The following is a 17711-nucleotide window of genomic DNA, read 5'->3' as shown; positions in this document are numbered from 1 at the left end:
GAAAGGGCACCATACCAACCTTCATACATTAAGGGAAAACTGATTCCATTTCTATTTGATTTTATACATCTGATTATATGTGTATACATTTACAGACTTGTCATGGCTTAGAACCTTAGAGAGGCTCCTATTTTTCACCATTGTCAAATAATTTTGGTTTTGTCTGGGTAAAACTAGGGCGCACTCAGGCTGCTGTAACCTTTTCTAGAGTGCCACCTTACCCTCTATATCCCTTTTTTGTAAAAATCATCTGGCTTACATTTCCATGACATCTTCACACTTTCTCTACATCCACTGTCATTGGTTGTATCCCAGTTACTGCCCCCAGGCTAATGCTGACACAAATACAACTCCTATGAAAACTGTTCCATAAGTAATTGTGAAGAAAAGATGATTTTGATCATATTGTAACTGTCCATTTTCTAGGACAGTTTATTGGTTAATAATTATCAGACTGTTGATTTGGGGAATACCACCCTTTCTGCACTGCTGCCTGTAAAACTGTTTAATAGAATCATAATTGAATCTCCGTAAGTATCTGCCCATATTCACAATGATGGGCTCTTGTAAAATGCTTGGTGATATATTACTGTGACCATAGGGTTAAACTAATGGTTTCTACTGTAAATGAACATTTGATAGGAAAAACAGCATTGAGCAGGCCAGATAGGGAGATATCACATTGCTGAATGCCAAACACGTGCTAACCGGAACAAAGCATGCATTCTGAGTTAACACACACACACACACACACACACACACACACACACACACACACACACACACACACACACACACACACACACAATAAAGTAGCAGATTATGCATAATGATACTAATCCTAAATACAATATAATTGAACATGGGAATCTTTAAGTGTGGCAGAGAGTCATATGGTGTAAAAAATATAGGTGTATAAGGACACACAGAGTATTAGCTTGGCTGGAGGGCCATATTATCTGTCTCTTTGATATACAGTAAGGATACTTTTAAGTCAATTTCAGACACTGGTAATTTAATAGCCCTTTTGATGTTGCTTTTCACACACTATATTTTCAAATAATAGTATTATCTACAATGACATAGACCAGTGGTTCCAAAACTTTTTTGAATCACGGCACCCTAGAGTATTCAAATTCTTTTCAAGGCACCCCTAAGCTATAAGTTTCCTATTGTGAAATTTAAACCCCCCCCCCCCCCATTAAATTATGTAAATTGTATTTATATACTTTTTAAGTTCAATTATGTGGTGAAGGACAGGATTTGCTTCTATTTGTCCACATATTTGTGATGGGAAGCCACACACACTGGGTTTGTCTATTGCATTGACCATAAATCAATTTAATTGGTCCTAGACTACCAGTCCGGGGCACCCCTGCAAGTGCCCTATGGCACCCACTTTGGGAACCACTAGTAGAGATAATACTTCTTCTTTGAAGTGTGTCTTGTTTTTGTTTTTTCTTATAAACTTACATATAAACTTGCACATTACCATTAGGGTTCTAGGGATCAGGGCTTTATAAGTAATGCACACTTGCATCCTAATTGCAGTGCTTTAAAAACTCAATTTTCTACATGGAAACTTGCTTTTTGTTATGGTTAAGCTCAGTGATTACATGTTTTTGTTGCAATATAGGTGGCATTCCATCTTATTTGTAAAGTTCTGTCAACACAATGACACCAGTCAAGCCAAATCCTTCAATTGTGAAGCGCTGCACTTTCTTGACTGTGGAAATTGTAACTTTCCTGATTGCAGGCTATTCATCAGTGAGGCATCTTGTCCATTCAGTTTATTCAAATATTGTTAGACAGGGGACAAAAAACTTATGGATACATATGTGGCTACAGGTCTTACCTTCTGTTTCAGTTACGGCCATCCCAGTTTGATCTTGTCCATTTTGGGTCATTTTACCACTGTAAAAAAAAAAAAATACTGTATATATGCAGAAAATCAATCTGTTCTATTGGATAATTACATTGAAGCTCATATTTTAATTATGGCCCTCATTCCGAGTTGATCGGTCGCAAGGCGAATTTAGCAGAGTTACACACGCTTAGTCTACGCCTACTGGGAGTGTATCTTAGCATCTTAAAAGTGCGAACGAAGTTTACGCAATATTGCGAACAAAAAAAACTTAGCAGTTTTAGAGTAGCTCCAGACTTACTCTGCCTGTGCGATCAGTTCAGTGCTTGTCGTTCCTGGTTTGACGTCACAAACACTCCCAGCGTTCGCCCAGACACTCCCCCGTTTCTCCGGCCACTCCTGCGTTTTTTCCGTAAACGGTAGCGTTTTCAGCAACACGCCCATAAAACGCCGTGTTTCCGCCCAGTAACACCCATTTTCTGTCAATCACACTACGTTCGCCGGTGCGAACAAAAGCTGTGAGTAAAAATCCTTTCTTCATAGCAGAATTACTTAGCGCAGTCGCAGTGCGAACATTGCGCATGCGCTCTAAGCTGATTTTCACTGCGATGCGAAAAAAAAGAACGAGCGAACGACTCGGAATGAGGGCCTATATTGCAACTAATGTGACATACTTTAGTTTTGTTGTAACTTAAAAACTAATATATTATTGAAAACTAAGTGCTTACACAATGGTATGGTATAGGACATTTCACCATTGGCAAGATGGAAAGAGAGAGTCCATAGCCATAAAACACTTAATGGTTAACTACTGTATTCGTAAATGATATATTGTTAAATACACAAGTTAACTAAATATACAAGTTAAATAATGAATGTAGTTAATCATATTTGCCATTAAGAGCGTTTTTATAATTATTTAACTATTTAACTAATCCTCAGGACCCCAAACAGTTCATGTTTTCCAGATCACTTTACAGAATCACAAGAGAAATAATTATCTCCATCTGTGGATCTTTTAAAATGTGTCAGTGAGTAATAAATACACCTGTGCACCTGCTAGGTACCCTGGTAAATGTGAACTGATATATATATATATTAACATGCTGTAGACAATGGGCTTAATTCAGCATGTTATGCTGCTGCATTGTTCACACTGTGAAGTGTGCGCACATGCAGAAGCCGCATTGCGGGTGCGCACAGTGAGATGTGACAGTTTTAGTCCTCCCATATCCAGACATCACTGGTCTCTCATTTATTGCCCTGGCCACCCACCTTTCCCCTGTGCCCTTCGCAAACCACTTTTTCTCTTGCCCCTCATCCTGCCTCATCACTATATATTTAGTATGGATTCCTCACCTTCACAACCCAAACTTTAAAAAAAATAAAAAAATTGATGTCACGCACAGCTGCTGCAATCAAGAATATGGTGGCGGGCTTCCTGCGGGCGCAGCCAAGCTGCACCGGCAGGAGCCATCCTCAGTTTCTACTAACAAGCAGAAATTGCGATGCATTTGCCTATGACTTTATCACTCTCCAAACGTTGATAAATCTCACTATTGGTCTCAATGAGCTACTGTACAGTAAATACTAAAAATAAATTAAGTTTTTATTGTTTATGAACAATTATTATATTTTTTATTAAAAACTGGGGGAAAAAACTTTTTAGTTGTTTCTTTTGTACTCAAAACAAATTCATAAGTATTACTGAAACATTTCTCTAAAAAAGATTGGAACAATCCTTTGGACAACCTCTTGACCCACCCACCGCCCCAGCGCAAAGCTCTATCCATTCATTATAATTTTTTAAGAGATATATTGGATAATGCTGCCATACCAGAAGGGATGTCGAAATGGTTAAGTCATTTCCCGACCCTAACTATACCGACACTGGAGAAAGCTTTAGTGTTTTCCCAAAGAACTCTATCGGCTAGCATGTACACTGAATTATTCTTGAACACATACCACAACACATATTTATCACCACTAAAGCGCTATCGCATGGGCACTTCGGAGAGCAATGCTTGCTTACGCTGCCACCAGGAAGAAGCGGATACTTTTCATTGCCTATGGGCTTGCCCCATCATTCAGTATTTTTGGCACCTAATCCGCAGATATGCGGAAGCCAAACTAGTTAATCATGTCCCCTTCACTCCGGAATGGGCGATTCTGGGACTGTTTGACCCCCATCAACGAATAACCCTGGCATGCAAAAAACTCCTGCTAGCCATCAGTGCAGCAGGAAGGAAAACAATATTACAAGGCTGGTTGGACAGCACACCGCCTCAAATACCCTTATTCTTGACTAAATTAAATTTTATTTTCAAGATGGATTGGATGGAAACACTATTACATAAAGAGAGGGAAGTGGAGAGATTTTTCTTAATGTGGGAATCATATATAGATACACTACCCCTTTCCACTAAAACGCAAATACATCACAGCCTAAAAAACACTGTATGGTATCTTACGAGGTTAGCGATACAAAACCCGCCAATTACGTTGCTTTGATCTCCCCCGAGCTCCGGACATGACTAATACTGTACGAGTCTATACTGATATTGCATATTCATGCTACTTTATGACCCTACCAACTCCCTACCACATATATCGGCATGTTTGTAATTTCTCAACCCAACTCTCTGTGATTATGTACGATGATCGTTGTGGTCTATTGATTTATTGTTTGCAATATTTTCTGTTGCTGTTTTTCCTTAATTGTTAATACCTCAATAAAAAAGTAATTAAAAAAAAAAGTATTTTAAAGAGAATAATTGTTAAAGAGAATAATTGTTTGCTTAGATGTTGATTTTCAGTGTGCTATATTGGACACTAGTATAAAATCTGTAGTTGGTGACAGCATGGCTAAGGGTCTGTGAATTGTTTTGGCATTATAACTAAAGTACAATTATAATGTGAAAGATTGGGTGCTAAATGTGATATACAGTAGGGGTAGAAGTACTAAGCCTTGGAAAGTGATAAATTAAGAGAGATAAAGTAACAGACACTTAGCTCCGAACTGCCATGTTACAGGCTGTGGGTCACATTTATCAATGATACATAACACCTTTAGCACTCACTAAAGGGGTTATGTCCTACTTGCAAGGATTCATTAAACAGCGGTAAACTACGTTTACAGCTGTTTGCCCCTGTACAGCTCTTGCAGATGGCAAGAGTGATACTGTCATAGTGCCAGCAATGGGGATCCAGCGTTGCCTTTACGGCTTCTCCGAATCCTTCCAGGCATTGCAGAGTTCACGCTAGGTGAAGGAGTTATGCACATGTGCAGACTGGTCATCGCGCATGCACATGACTCACCAGCCAATCGCTGTCAGCATTAGGCTGTCAGCAGAAGAGCTGAGGACACCGCTAGGAGGAGACAGCGCTGGACCTTGCCATATAGGTTAGAATACCAGCTGCATTTTCATTTGTATCACAGTAATATTAAACTAAATATGCAGTTGGTGTTATGCTTCGTTGATAAATGGGGCCTGTGTTTTAAAAATGACAGTAGCTGATTGGCTGGTACTATATCTTTCTCCACTTCGTCACTCTCCGTGGCTTAGTACATCTGCCCCTTACTCCTTGCAACATCAAATTTACATATATATAGAGAGTATATTTGCTGCAAAAAGTTTAATTCATTTTCTAATAATTAATGCTGTAATCTGGCCCACAACTATTACTTAAAAATTGCTGGATCTAGCAAACCACCATCCATGTGGCAGAGGATCCTATCCTCAATACAACAAAAAATGAACAGAAGGACATACAGTATCTTAACTATTGAATACCTTGAATATGGTGCCATGTGACCTTCCTTCCTGCTCCTGAGAAAATGGCAAGCACTGAACTTAACCAAGGCATATGCTGCTATTATGTATTCTAGTAAGAGTTAATCATGTGATTATTACACAGATTTTTACTTGTTACTGGCAATTACAGATGCACTTCTCGTGTCTAAAAATGAGCATGAGATCCAGAGCTCTGTCAGGTACTTTCATGTCTCACAACCACTGTGAATAAAAGATAACTGTCCTTTACTGGCTGACTGAAATGCTACAGCTCGCATTTGTGTCTCTTTTTGCTTAAAACTTCAGAGAGAGCACCTGCCTTGACTCAACCATACCCTGTGATTATTTAATTATCTGCCCTCCACAGGGATTGAATGGAATTCTTTGTATGAAATAACCATTTAAGAACTTATAACCATCCATACAGTTGGACTATATTCCCTCTGTGTTTGACTTATCTGTGTATTTTAATTGCTGTGTTTACATACTGTATTTATGGGTTTACCCTAAATCCCCCAGTTGTCATTTAAGCCTAATCCTCCATCCCTGGCGTAGTACTTACCTGGGCCGCTGTGTTGATGATTGGAATCCTGATGGTCGGGATTCCGACATCGGTGTTCTGTACCCTTTTGGAATTCTGTTGTATGTTTTCCGCCGTGTTAAAGTATTCCGGTATCTCTTGCGCCAGGTTCCCAACCGTCGGGATGTAACCGCATCCCGTATTTACACCAATACTTATTTTACATTCATGTTCTCAACATAATGGAAAGTCATATATATGTATATACAGGTTGAGTAACCCATATCCAAAATGCTTGGGACCGGAAGTATTTTGGATATCGGATTTTTCCGTATTTTGGAATAATTGCATACCATAATGAGATATCATGGTGATGGGACCTAAATCTAAGCACAGAACGCATTTATGTTTCATTTACACTTTATACACACAGCCTGAAGGTCATTTTAGCCAATATTTTTAATTACTTTGTGCATTAAAAAAAGATTGTGTACATACACACAATTAATTTATGGTTCATATATACCTTATACACACAGCCTGAAGGTCATTTAATACAATATGTTTAATAACTTTGTGTATTTAACAAAGTTTGTGTATATTAAGCCATCAGAAAACAAAGGTTTCACTATCTCACTCTTACTCAAAAAATTCCGTATTTCGGAATATTTGAATATGGGATACTCAACCTGTATTACCTTTTTTTTTTCTTTATAAATACATGTAGTGCCTCTGATTCCCATTTTGATGCCAGATTTGAAAGAAAAGTGTACACTATATATTGACTACTGATCTATATATTATTCAGAAAAAAACACTTAATTTAGCCTGGAGGGGAAATACAACAGCAGGTTGCTCATGGGGGCATGGATTGTGCACTTTACGTCGTTAGGCCCTCTCAGGAAAAGAAATAGGTCTGTCAGGTTATTTCTGGGTACTGAGTTCCCCCCTGAATGCACCAAAGCAGGTATCTTAACAATCAGGAAAGACTGTATCATTTAACATAAATATACATTATTTGAGAGCAGCGGCGGCTCCAGATGTGGGGCTGAAGCTTAGTTTAACATTCAAATAGGGGAGCCACACCAACTGCCAGTGAGTCAGTTTGAAGTGGCAGTTGGTGTAGCTTCCCTATTTGAATAAAAGATGCAAGGAAACATTTAGAGATTTAGAGGTCTATTTTCTAAGCCTTGGCTGGAGACAAAGTGGATGGAGATAAAGTACCAACCGATAGCGCCTAACTGTCATTTTTCAAACCCAGCCTGTGACATAGCAGTTAGCTGATCGGCTAGTCATTTATCTCCGTCCACATTATCTCCATCCAAGGCTTAGTAAATAGACCCCTAAGTAAATAAAGAAAAATAAAGCATATTGGGGCATCAGATAGCAGTGATAGGAGTCATTGGTGGTCATTCCGAGTTGTTCGCTAGCTGCTTTTGGTCGCTGCGCAGCAATGAGGCAAAAAAAAGGCACTTCTGTGCATACGTATGCGGTGCAATGTGCACACGCGTCATACTATTACAAAGAACAATGTAGTTTCACACAAGGTCTAGTGAAGCTTTTCTGTCGCACTGCTGGCCGCAGAGTGATTGACAGGAAGAGTTTGAAAAAACGCAGGCGTGCCAGGAAAAACGCAGGCGTGGCTGGGTGAACGCGGGCATGTTTGTGACGTCAAAACAGGAACTAAACAGTCTGAAATTATCGCAAGCGCTGAGTAGGTCTGAAGCTACTCTGAAACTGCACAAAATTATTTTGTAGCCACTCTGTGATCCTTTCGTTCGCACTTCTGCTAAGCTAAAATACACTCCCAGAGGGCGGCGGCTTAGCGTTTGCACGGCTGCTACAAACTGCTAGCGAGCGATCAACTCGGAATGACAACCATAGAGCAGTACAACACAGAAAGCCCTGAATGCAAATAAAATGTCATCTAGTATCATCCAATAAAAGGAAGAGCAAAGCAACCAACATTTCCCAGAGGGAAAGCATAAGATCACCAATAAGACAATCAATTTATTTTTCGTAACTAAAATCCTGCAAAGATTTTTATGATATAATTTATATGTCTTTCTACATAAAAAGACCAATATATACTGTAAAATGACCAGTAATATTATGAAAAGATAATTGATAAACAGGGCTTATATTACATATATAAGTTCCACAGAATAGACTGATATATAAACTGTTAAGCAGTATTGTTAAATGATGACTTATAAACAGTTCTTCAATTTTATATTTAGGACACTTTATTCATTTAAGACTAATTAAATCATAGTATTTGTATGTGAAGTTCATATATTAATTCTTATATATCCTTTGCCTGAGTTTAATAGTTACTGTAATTAGATACAGGCATTTCCAATATGAAATTGTATTAAAATTAGATTGTTACAATTATATAAGACCTTTTTATTTTGATGGCTAATTATCAAAAATGTTATAAGATATTAGAATACAATTGGGCGCAATGATAATTATTAATAAACAAAATTCAAAAAGTATTTGGACAGCCACCGATTGTGCAAGTTGACCCACTTAAAAAGATGAGAGAGGTCTGTAATTTCCATCATAGGTACACGTCAACTGTAAGAGACAGAATCTGAAAAACAAACTAGGAAATCACATTGTATGATTTTTAAGCAATTTATTTGTATATTTTTGCGGAAAATAAATATTTGGACAATCAAAAAGTTTAACTCAATACTTTGTAATATAACCTCGGTTGGCAATTACAGAGGTCAAACATTTCCTGTAGTTCTTGACCAGGTTTGCACATACTGTAGCAGGTATTTTGGCCCACTCTTCCATGCAGATCTTCTCTAGATCTGTCATGTTTTGCGGCTGTCACCGGGCAACACAGACTTTCAACTTCCTCCACAGATTTTCTATTGGGTTGAGGTCTGGAGACTGGCTAGGCCACTCCAGGACCTTCAAATGCTTCTTACGGAGCCACTCCTTTGTTGCCCGGGTGGTGTGTTTGGGGTCATTGTCATGCTGGAAGACCCAGCCACATTCCATCTTCAATGCTCTTACTGAGGGAAGGAGGTTTTTGCACAAAATCTCACAATATATTGCCCCATTCATCCTCTCCTTAATACGGATCAGTCGTCCTGTACCCTTTGCAGAAAAGCAGCCCCAAACCATGATGTTTCCACCCCCATGCTTCACAGTGGGTATGGTGTTCTTGGGATGCCATTCATCATTCTTCTCCCTCCAAACACGGCGAGTGGAGTTTATACCAAAAAGTTCGATTTTGCTCTCATCTGACCACATTACATTCTCCCAATCCTCCTCTGGATCATCCAGATGTTCACTAGCAAACTTTAGATGGGCCTGGACATGTGCTGGCTTAAGCAGGGGGACCTTTCGGGCACTGCAGGATTTCAATCCATGATGACGTAGTGTGTTACTAATGGTAACCTTTGTGACTGTGGTCCCAGCTCTCTTGAGGTCATTGACCAGGTCCCCCCATGTAGTTCTGGGCTGATTCCTCACTGTTCTCAAGATCATTGATACCCCACGAGGTGAGATCTTGCATGGAGCCCCAGGTCGAGGGAGATTGTCAGTGATCTTGTATTTCTTCAATTTTTTAATAATTGCGCCAACAGTTGATCTCCTCTCACCAAGCTGCTTGCCTATTGTTGAGTAGCTCATCCCAGCCTTGTGCAGCTCTACAATTTTGTACCTGGTGTCCTTAGACAGCTCTCTGGTCTTGGCCATGGTAGAGAGGTAGCAGTCTGACTGTTTGAGGGTGTGGATAGGTGTCTTTTATACAGATAACCAGTTCAAACAGGTGCCATTAATACAGATAACGAGTGGAGGATAGAAGAGTTTCTTAAAGAAGAAGTAACAGGTCTGTGGGAGCCAGAAATCTTGCTGCTTGGTAAGTGTCCAAATATTTATTTTCCAGAAGAATATACAAGTAAATTGTTTAAAAATCTTGCTGGGTTTTTTTTCCCCCAGATTCTGTCTCTCACAGTTGAAGTGTACCTATGATGGAAATTACAGACCTCTCTCATCTTTTTAAGTGGGTCAACTTGCACAATCGGTGGCTGTCCAAATACTTTTTTGCCCCACTGTATAGGTGGTGGTGAGACATTCACTTTGGAGGTAGAGCATAGCGCTGTAAGTGATTATACTCTTGAACTACATCTGCATCTAAACCTATTACTAAGAACTATTTTATGGTTTCTAACATACACTGAGGATGCTGGTCCCTAATGCAAACTAATCTATAGCCCTCAAGACTGTGGATTTCACATCAAGAGACTTTTTAGTGTGGCGACAACATCATATAGATATACATATAATTATTTTATTGTTTCAATAAATGTAGTAATTTTTCTTTATTGAGCGCTCTCTGATGTTTTTCAATATAATTTTATAAGATGTATTTATTTTTAGATTTCATTTTTTATTTTATATCATGTTATATGATTTTCTATGTTATATATAGATTTATATTTCCTTAAAATTATGGCAATGATTTGTAGGATTTATAATTGTTGTTTTTAGTATATTCTTATAATCTATATATATTAGGATGCCAACGGAATGTTGAAATCTGATGGTCCTTAAAAACTGTTCAAGGATTCCTAAGTGCATCATATAGATAAGGAACCTATATGGAACATTTTGTAATTTCCCATAGTGAGAGAGACAATATGATAGAGGTTAGGACAGCAGAGCACATTACCAGCCGATATGTTGGGTTTTCAATTTCAAGCTAAATATTACCTTTATAGTCTGAAGTCAGCAGTGATATTAACGGTTGTTACGGTGATAGATATGTTTAATTTGTTTAATGAGGTTTAAGTAGGCAATAGCTCTTTTACAAGACAAGTGGCGTTTCCTCCAGCCAGTATGCCTTGTTAGTATTACACAGGATAAATAAATCTCTTTCCTCATTCCTTGTTTTGTTAAAATGACCATGCAGAAATCACTATACAGTTAAACATGACAAATACAATGACCTTAATGCATGGTATCTCGGTAGGCGAGGTAGAAGTGGTGGGAAGCACATTGCAAATATTTATTTTAAAATTGGAAAAAGAAATGGCTACTTACATTCTTGGAACTTGAAACAGATTGTTATCCCCCTGTGTGCCACTCCCATCACTGTCCATGCTGTACCCACTGCCAAAACTACTAACTGATGAAGTCGTTGAAGCCGTAGATTCGGTAGTCTTGTGAGTCGTTGATCTTGCTGCACGAGAAGAGTTAGTATTGTATTAGGATGTGTTACCTTGGTATTAGGCAAACAAACAATATAACAAATGCTAAATATCTTTCAAAATTATTTTAGCAATACAAAGCAATATGAATGGATAATATAGCAATATTGCAGTCAAGTAAAATAACAGAAAGAGTTCAGAACTAAACATGTAACATATATTTATTTACAGTACATTTTTCTGCATTTAAACTAGTTTCTAAAAGGACTTACTCTCCTTTCTCATTGGTCCGCAAACAATTCCATACCAAGCACAATTGACTGAATAGTAAATCATCATTTCAATATACAGTACATTTCCCTCTTTCTTAATCATTCCTTCCTTTTGCTCAGCGCAACATCATCAGCTCTGAGCTACATCACACAGTCACTCTGTCACCAGTAACAAAGTTTTGCTCCTCTATTAATCCCACTCCAATCGACAATCTTGTATCTCAGTTAAAATGCACCCACACACCTTGCATCACATGGTGTAGTCAGATATATGCAGACAATGCAATTATATTTGTTTTTAATATATATAGTATTAACATCTAATAATAAGTAATATAGCATGTAGAACAGGAGCAAGCCATCTGGTTACAGCAGATGATGAGTGTAACTGCTCACAGCCTTTTGATAAATCAGTGTAGTAGGATCCCCAGACATGCTATTTGCAATGAGAAAGACCAGTGATGTCAGTGGAATGATTCCTTATTGAAGCAGGTTTGCCTTCACCATTCTCCTGGACCTTCAAATTGTTATCATTGTCAGAAATTAGATGCACTCAACTCAATATAAGCGTCTACTTAATAAAGAAAAGCTAGAATTCATCATACAACACATAACAACATAACAGTGCTTACACTGCCTACTAAATTCATAAATATATAGCGTAAAACACCATTGTTTCCCAAGTTAAATATAAAGAACCCTTAGCACAGTTGTACTGTATGTGATATCAATATATATATATATATATATTTATATATATTTATTTAGGAACTCACATAAACATGTGCTCAAAGGAGTCATATTTCACTGCACTAAGAAGCCTTTTGATTATTGGTCCCCCGATAATTATGTATCCAACATGCTGTGAGTTGCAGTGGTGTATACTAAAATACCGGTCCAATCCAATATTGCTCCGGTGTGGGAATAGCAGCCGTCTCCCTGACACAACAGATGATACCACCGCTAATTAGTATCAATGGAATTTTAAACTGCTGGGACTGACCTAACAGTGTTCATTTGATCCAGTAAGATCTCTCTTCGCTACCCAGTATTTCTGCTGTTGGAAGTGTCACATGCTGGAGTCTGGCAACAAATTACATAGGTGCTGTCATTGCTCAAAGTGTTTAGGCACTTATTTCTTGTTTTGGCTGATGTTCTCCTCCTGGCGGCTTTCACTGTTTTGAACCATTGACACAGACGTCTTGGACTGGATCACCTGACCCACTCTGCCAACCAGTTTCTAGCAACTTCAGTTACATGTTCTGCCTAGACTGTCAGTGCCCTAAGTAAATCAGAAACTGCACATAGCCAGTACAATATCTCTCTCAGAAGATCAGTACACTGGCTTTTGGTGCAGTACCTGCTCCAGTTTTACTTCACAGCATTCTGCCTAAATGTGTTCCAGCAAACATGCTTCAGCATTTGCTTTACAGCATTCTGCCTCAGTTTGCCACCAAACCAGCATTAGTATTTGCTTCACCGCATTCTGGGGGTCATTCCGAGTTGATCGTAGTTGTGCTAAATTTAGCACAGCTATGATCAGGCACTCAGACATGCGGGGGGACGCCCAGCACAGGGCTAGTCCGTCCCGCATGTCAGTGCTGGCCCCTACCCTGCAGAAATGCAAAAGCATCGCACAGAGTTACTCCAGGCCAGCGCAGCTCCTGCGGCTGGCCGGGAGAACCTCTTCGCTGCTCCGAGTCGCATCGGCTGCGTGTGACGTCACGTAGCCGCCACGGCCCGCCCCCCCCCAATGGTCCGGCCATGCCTGCCTTGGCCGGACCGCGCCCCCCTAAGCGGCGGCTTAACGCTGCTGTCCAGTCTCCTCCCGCGCAGCGACCGCCTCTGCCTCAGATGGCTGGAATGCGCCGGCGCACTCCAGCGCTGGCGCATGCGCAGTTCTAACCCAACCACTGCGATAAACTGCAGCGAGCGATCGGGTCGGAATGACCCCCTCTGTCTCAGTGTTTTCCAGCCCACCTTCTTCAGTAATTGCTTCACAGCTTCTCGCTACAGTGTAGTCCAGCAATCCTGCACAAGCATTGCTTCACAGTGTATATCACTGTACCCTGCTCCAGCACCCAGTTCCAGTGTTTCCTGAATCCTGCTTCAGTTGTGCTTCCAGCACCCAGTTCCAGTTTATTCTTACAGCCTGCTCCAGTCATGCTCCAGCATGGACACCAATTGTATGCACTCTTGTCCCCACCTACTGCGCGAACAAGTGTGCACACTCCCAAGCGCTGGTAATGATCAAGAAATGGAAGTTAAATGATGGTGCAGGCTGCTGCCCCAACTTATAAGGATAATTGTATTCCTTATATTGTACAAAAAAACCACTACTTTGCATAGGAGAAAAACTCCTTGCAAATGAAGAGGGGCGCTGTCTGCACCAATCAATGGAGACCACATAAATATATAATAAAATTTCATATGATTTTTTTTTTTTTTTAAACTCAAATCTCACATATATATGCTGCAGCACAGAAAGGTATTCAATCAAACAACCATTATTAAATGAACATCAGATCAATTCATAAACTCATATATTCCCCCCAATCTGCAATCCATGATTACTATAAGCCATAAAACAATCAATTAAAACTTGATGTATAGATATTTCCTGCTAATGTCCACTGAATCATATATATAAAGTGGTATGGGCTGATCTTCAAACACTAGGTGTTCATATGTCCCCAAAATTGCGTAAGATCTTTTCTAGGAATGTGTGCACACACTGATTTATATAATTAAATATTGTCATGCATGTTTGACATTTATATCACCTCCAGCTGGTTTCAAATTTTAAGTTGATCCACGATTCCACTCCGTCTGCTGGTGCTTCTTCCGTTTTAGTGCAGACTATCTGGAGTATGAAATCTTTTCACAGGCATCCACAGTGCTCCGGCTCCCTCTGCTGGTGGTTAGCCGCTATTGCAGGTACACTGATGATTATGCCGTGGATCTAAACTGGATTCCAAATCACAATAAATGGAGGTGATACAGCCTGACTCAGTCAACTCGAAAATGCGTTTCTCCGCCTTCTAGCACATCGGCGGCTTCCTCAGTTCGAAACGCGTTTTCGAGTTGACTGAGTCAGGCTGTATCACCTCCATTTATTGTGATTTGAAATCCAGTTTAGATCCACGGCATAATCGTCAGTGTACCTGCAATAGCGGCTAACCACCAGCAGAGGGAGCCGGAGCACTGTGGATGCCTGTGAAAAGATTTCATACTCCAGATAGTCTGCACTAAAACGGAACAAGCACCAGCAGACGGAGTGGAATCATGGATCAACATAAAATTTGAAACCAGCTGGAGGTGATATAAATGTCAAACATGCATGACAATATTTAATTATATAAATCAGTGTGTGCACACATTCCTAGAAAAGATCTTACGCAATTTTGGGGACATATGAACACCTAGTGTTTGAAGATCAGCCCTTACCACTTTATATATATGATTCAGTGGACATTAGCAGGAAATATCTATACATCAAGTTTTAATTGATTGTTTTATGGCTTATAGTAATCATGGATTGCAGATTGGGGGGAATATATGAGTTTATGAATTGATCTGATGTTCATTTAATAATGGTTGTTTGATTGAATACCTTTCTGTGCTGCAGCATATATATGTGAGATTTGAGTTTAAAAAATAAAATAAATAATATGAAATTTTATTATATATTTATGTGGTCTCCATTGATTGGTGCAGACAGCGCCCCTCTTCATTTGCAAGGAGTTTTTCTCCTATGCAAAGTAGTGGTTTTATGCTCCAGCATGCTCCGTTCTAGTGTTTCCTGTAGCTTGCTTCTGTTGTGCTCCTGGCACCCAATTCCAGTGTAACGGCAGTCTGCTCTAAGACATCCTACTGTACACACTGCTACAGCCCCAGGCTATCCTGCTAGTATGCACCTGTTCTCAACATCCATCCTACCCATTCTGCAGCATCAGTCTTCTGTTATTATTAGTGACCTGCTGATGAATAGCATAATTAGGCCATCCAGCTTCATTCACACTCCAGCATATACAGCTAGCCCAAGGAACTCCATCCCAAATCAACAAACCACTACTGCCATAACAGGAAGGAGAGGGACTCTGGGAAACAATGCAATCTGAAGATGGATAGTACTAACATCACAAACCATTAACACAAAATGACATGCAATTAGAAATTTAAGCATGAAACTGTCCCATTTATAAGGCAATTGCTAAATTTACCTATATGAAGTATCAAATCAAGAATCATAAGGAAAGCAGGACATTTAGATTTCAGTCCAAATGAGAACATTTAAAAAAACAACAGATTTTGCTAAAATATATGATTGTTTGTCACCAATTTTAAGGCACTGTAATTTTTTTTCTCATCAAATACATATAACACAGTACAATGCGGAATTATCTTTATAGTAACTTCTTGTCAACAAACCTAAGATTGTAGAATTTAAGTACAGCAAATCAGTGATTTTTTACAGAGAGAGTTTAAAGTTGTCATTACCAAGAGCTAACTAACAGCAAATATATTTTACCAATCTTGTGAAGTCAGACCAAATATATCATATATTTTAGATTTATATATGGTCTTTGGAATTAACAAGACAATGAAGCATTTACATCATTTTCAATCTATCATAAATAAAACAATCAATGCAGGCATATTATTTTTCCTCACCTTCAGGCTTGACGGATCCATCGGACATCACCTTCTTGAGTGCAAGCTGGCTTTGGTCTTTGCTGTCATTTGCTGGTGAAGGCAGATTGTCAGACTGAGTTCTTTGAATTGGGAGTACTCCTGCTATGCTGTGTCTATGTTGTTTCCTTGCATTATTAGACTGACCGTTGTTATGTGCTGTTGTGGCAGTGTGGGTGAAATGGAAACCCATACTATGCATCCTCAGATGGAACCAGCTTAAATGTTATTCATGCAAACAGAAGTGTTGTTTCTGTATTCAGATAGGTAGTGTTTTTAAACACCAAAGAGACACCACATGCACAGCATTAAGGGGCTTTAAAACTGGCTGTTTCTTTTTATTGGTTTAAAAATGTTTTCCCACCACGATATTAATTCTGTGAGAACACATGCAAGAACACATTTCTGTGACAAACACAATTATCTCTCTCAGAAAGTTTGCACTTTCTCCAGTGATAAGCTCTAGGGTATAGACTGGGAGAGCAAATTATATGTGCATTCAATACAGTTTACAGTAGCATTACCTAGGAAGTTTTGTTTCTAGTTTTTTTTTTTATATGCAAAGACATCTACATACTGAAAAGACTTTGACAACAACTTATTATTTACACTGATTCTGCCAAATGAAAAGTTTAACATGTTAAAGCATAATATCTTTGTACTAAAAATATGTCTTCCTTTCTAATATAATGGAACAAAATAGACATGAGCAAATCTCTAAAATGCATGCAGCGTAACGTTAAATAATATACCATTTTAGTTTTTGATAAAAATGTAAATTGCCGTTTTTAAGAAACATATTTTTGTCTATACTCAGTAGACCTTACTAACTTAATTCATATTCTCTTTATTTCTTCACATAACAATTTTTATAGCTCGGTGAAACCAGCTATGAAATTATGAAAGGTGTCCCATCCTATAAATGCAAGAAATGCAACTTGCAGAATTTCATATTTCACAGAAAGAAGATAATTTGAGGAACTTCAACTTTCTTTCCTAAGTGTCAGTGATGTCAATTAGCTACACCCACACTATGCACAGAAGATGGCTAGAACAGACTATTTGGGGAGGTAATTCAATATATTCTCCAGTACTCAATGTTATATTCTTCTTTAGATTCTAACTAATATAGTATGTATATCAATTAGACCTTCGCATTTACAGTGTTTAAATTAGATTTACATAGTTTATTATAATTTCTACACTTTTTAATAAAAAGTTCATTTATTTATTGTACTATATAAATCTGTACATGGAACTGACTTGTTAATTTACAATGTACATTATCTACCTTGAAAAAATATCTCAAAAACATATAATCATTATGAACAGGTAACCATGGGTACTTCTTGAGTGTAGTCTACAAGTGGATCTCTCCACACTGATATGTGTGAT

The 17711-nt window shown here is 38.7% G+C and overlaps 1 protein-coding gene across 3 annotated transcripts in view; it reads right to left on the bottom strand.

The window, feature by feature from the left end:
- Positions 1–17711, bottom strand: part of PCLO (piccolo presynaptic cytomatrix protein) — a 447385-nt gene that overhangs the window by 27591 nt on the left and 402083 nt on the right. For all 3 annotated transcript variants that reach the window (XM_063926936.1, XM_063926938.1, XM_063926937.1), the window contains 3 exons: positions 16299–16370; positions 11246–11384; positions 1856–1914 (listed from right to left, as the gene is read on the bottom strand). In XM_063926936.1, coding sequence (XP_063783006.1) covers positions 1856–1914; positions 11246–11384; positions 16299–16370 — 270 coding nt within the window. The remainder of the gene's footprint in view (positions 1–1855; positions 1915–11245; positions 11385–16298; positions 16371–17711) is intronic.

This window comes from Pseudophryne corroboree, chromosome 6 (genome assembly GCF_028390025.1).
Source record: "Pseudophryne corroboree isolate aPseCor3 chromosome 6, aPseCor3.hap2, whole genome shotgun sequence".
Taxonomy (NCBI): Eukaryota; Metazoa; Chordata; class Amphibia; order Anura; family Myobatrachidae; genus Pseudophryne; species Pseudophryne corroboree.
The sequence above is the reverse complement of the archived record's forward strand: the minus strand, read 5'-3'. Positions and strand labels throughout refer to the sequence as shown.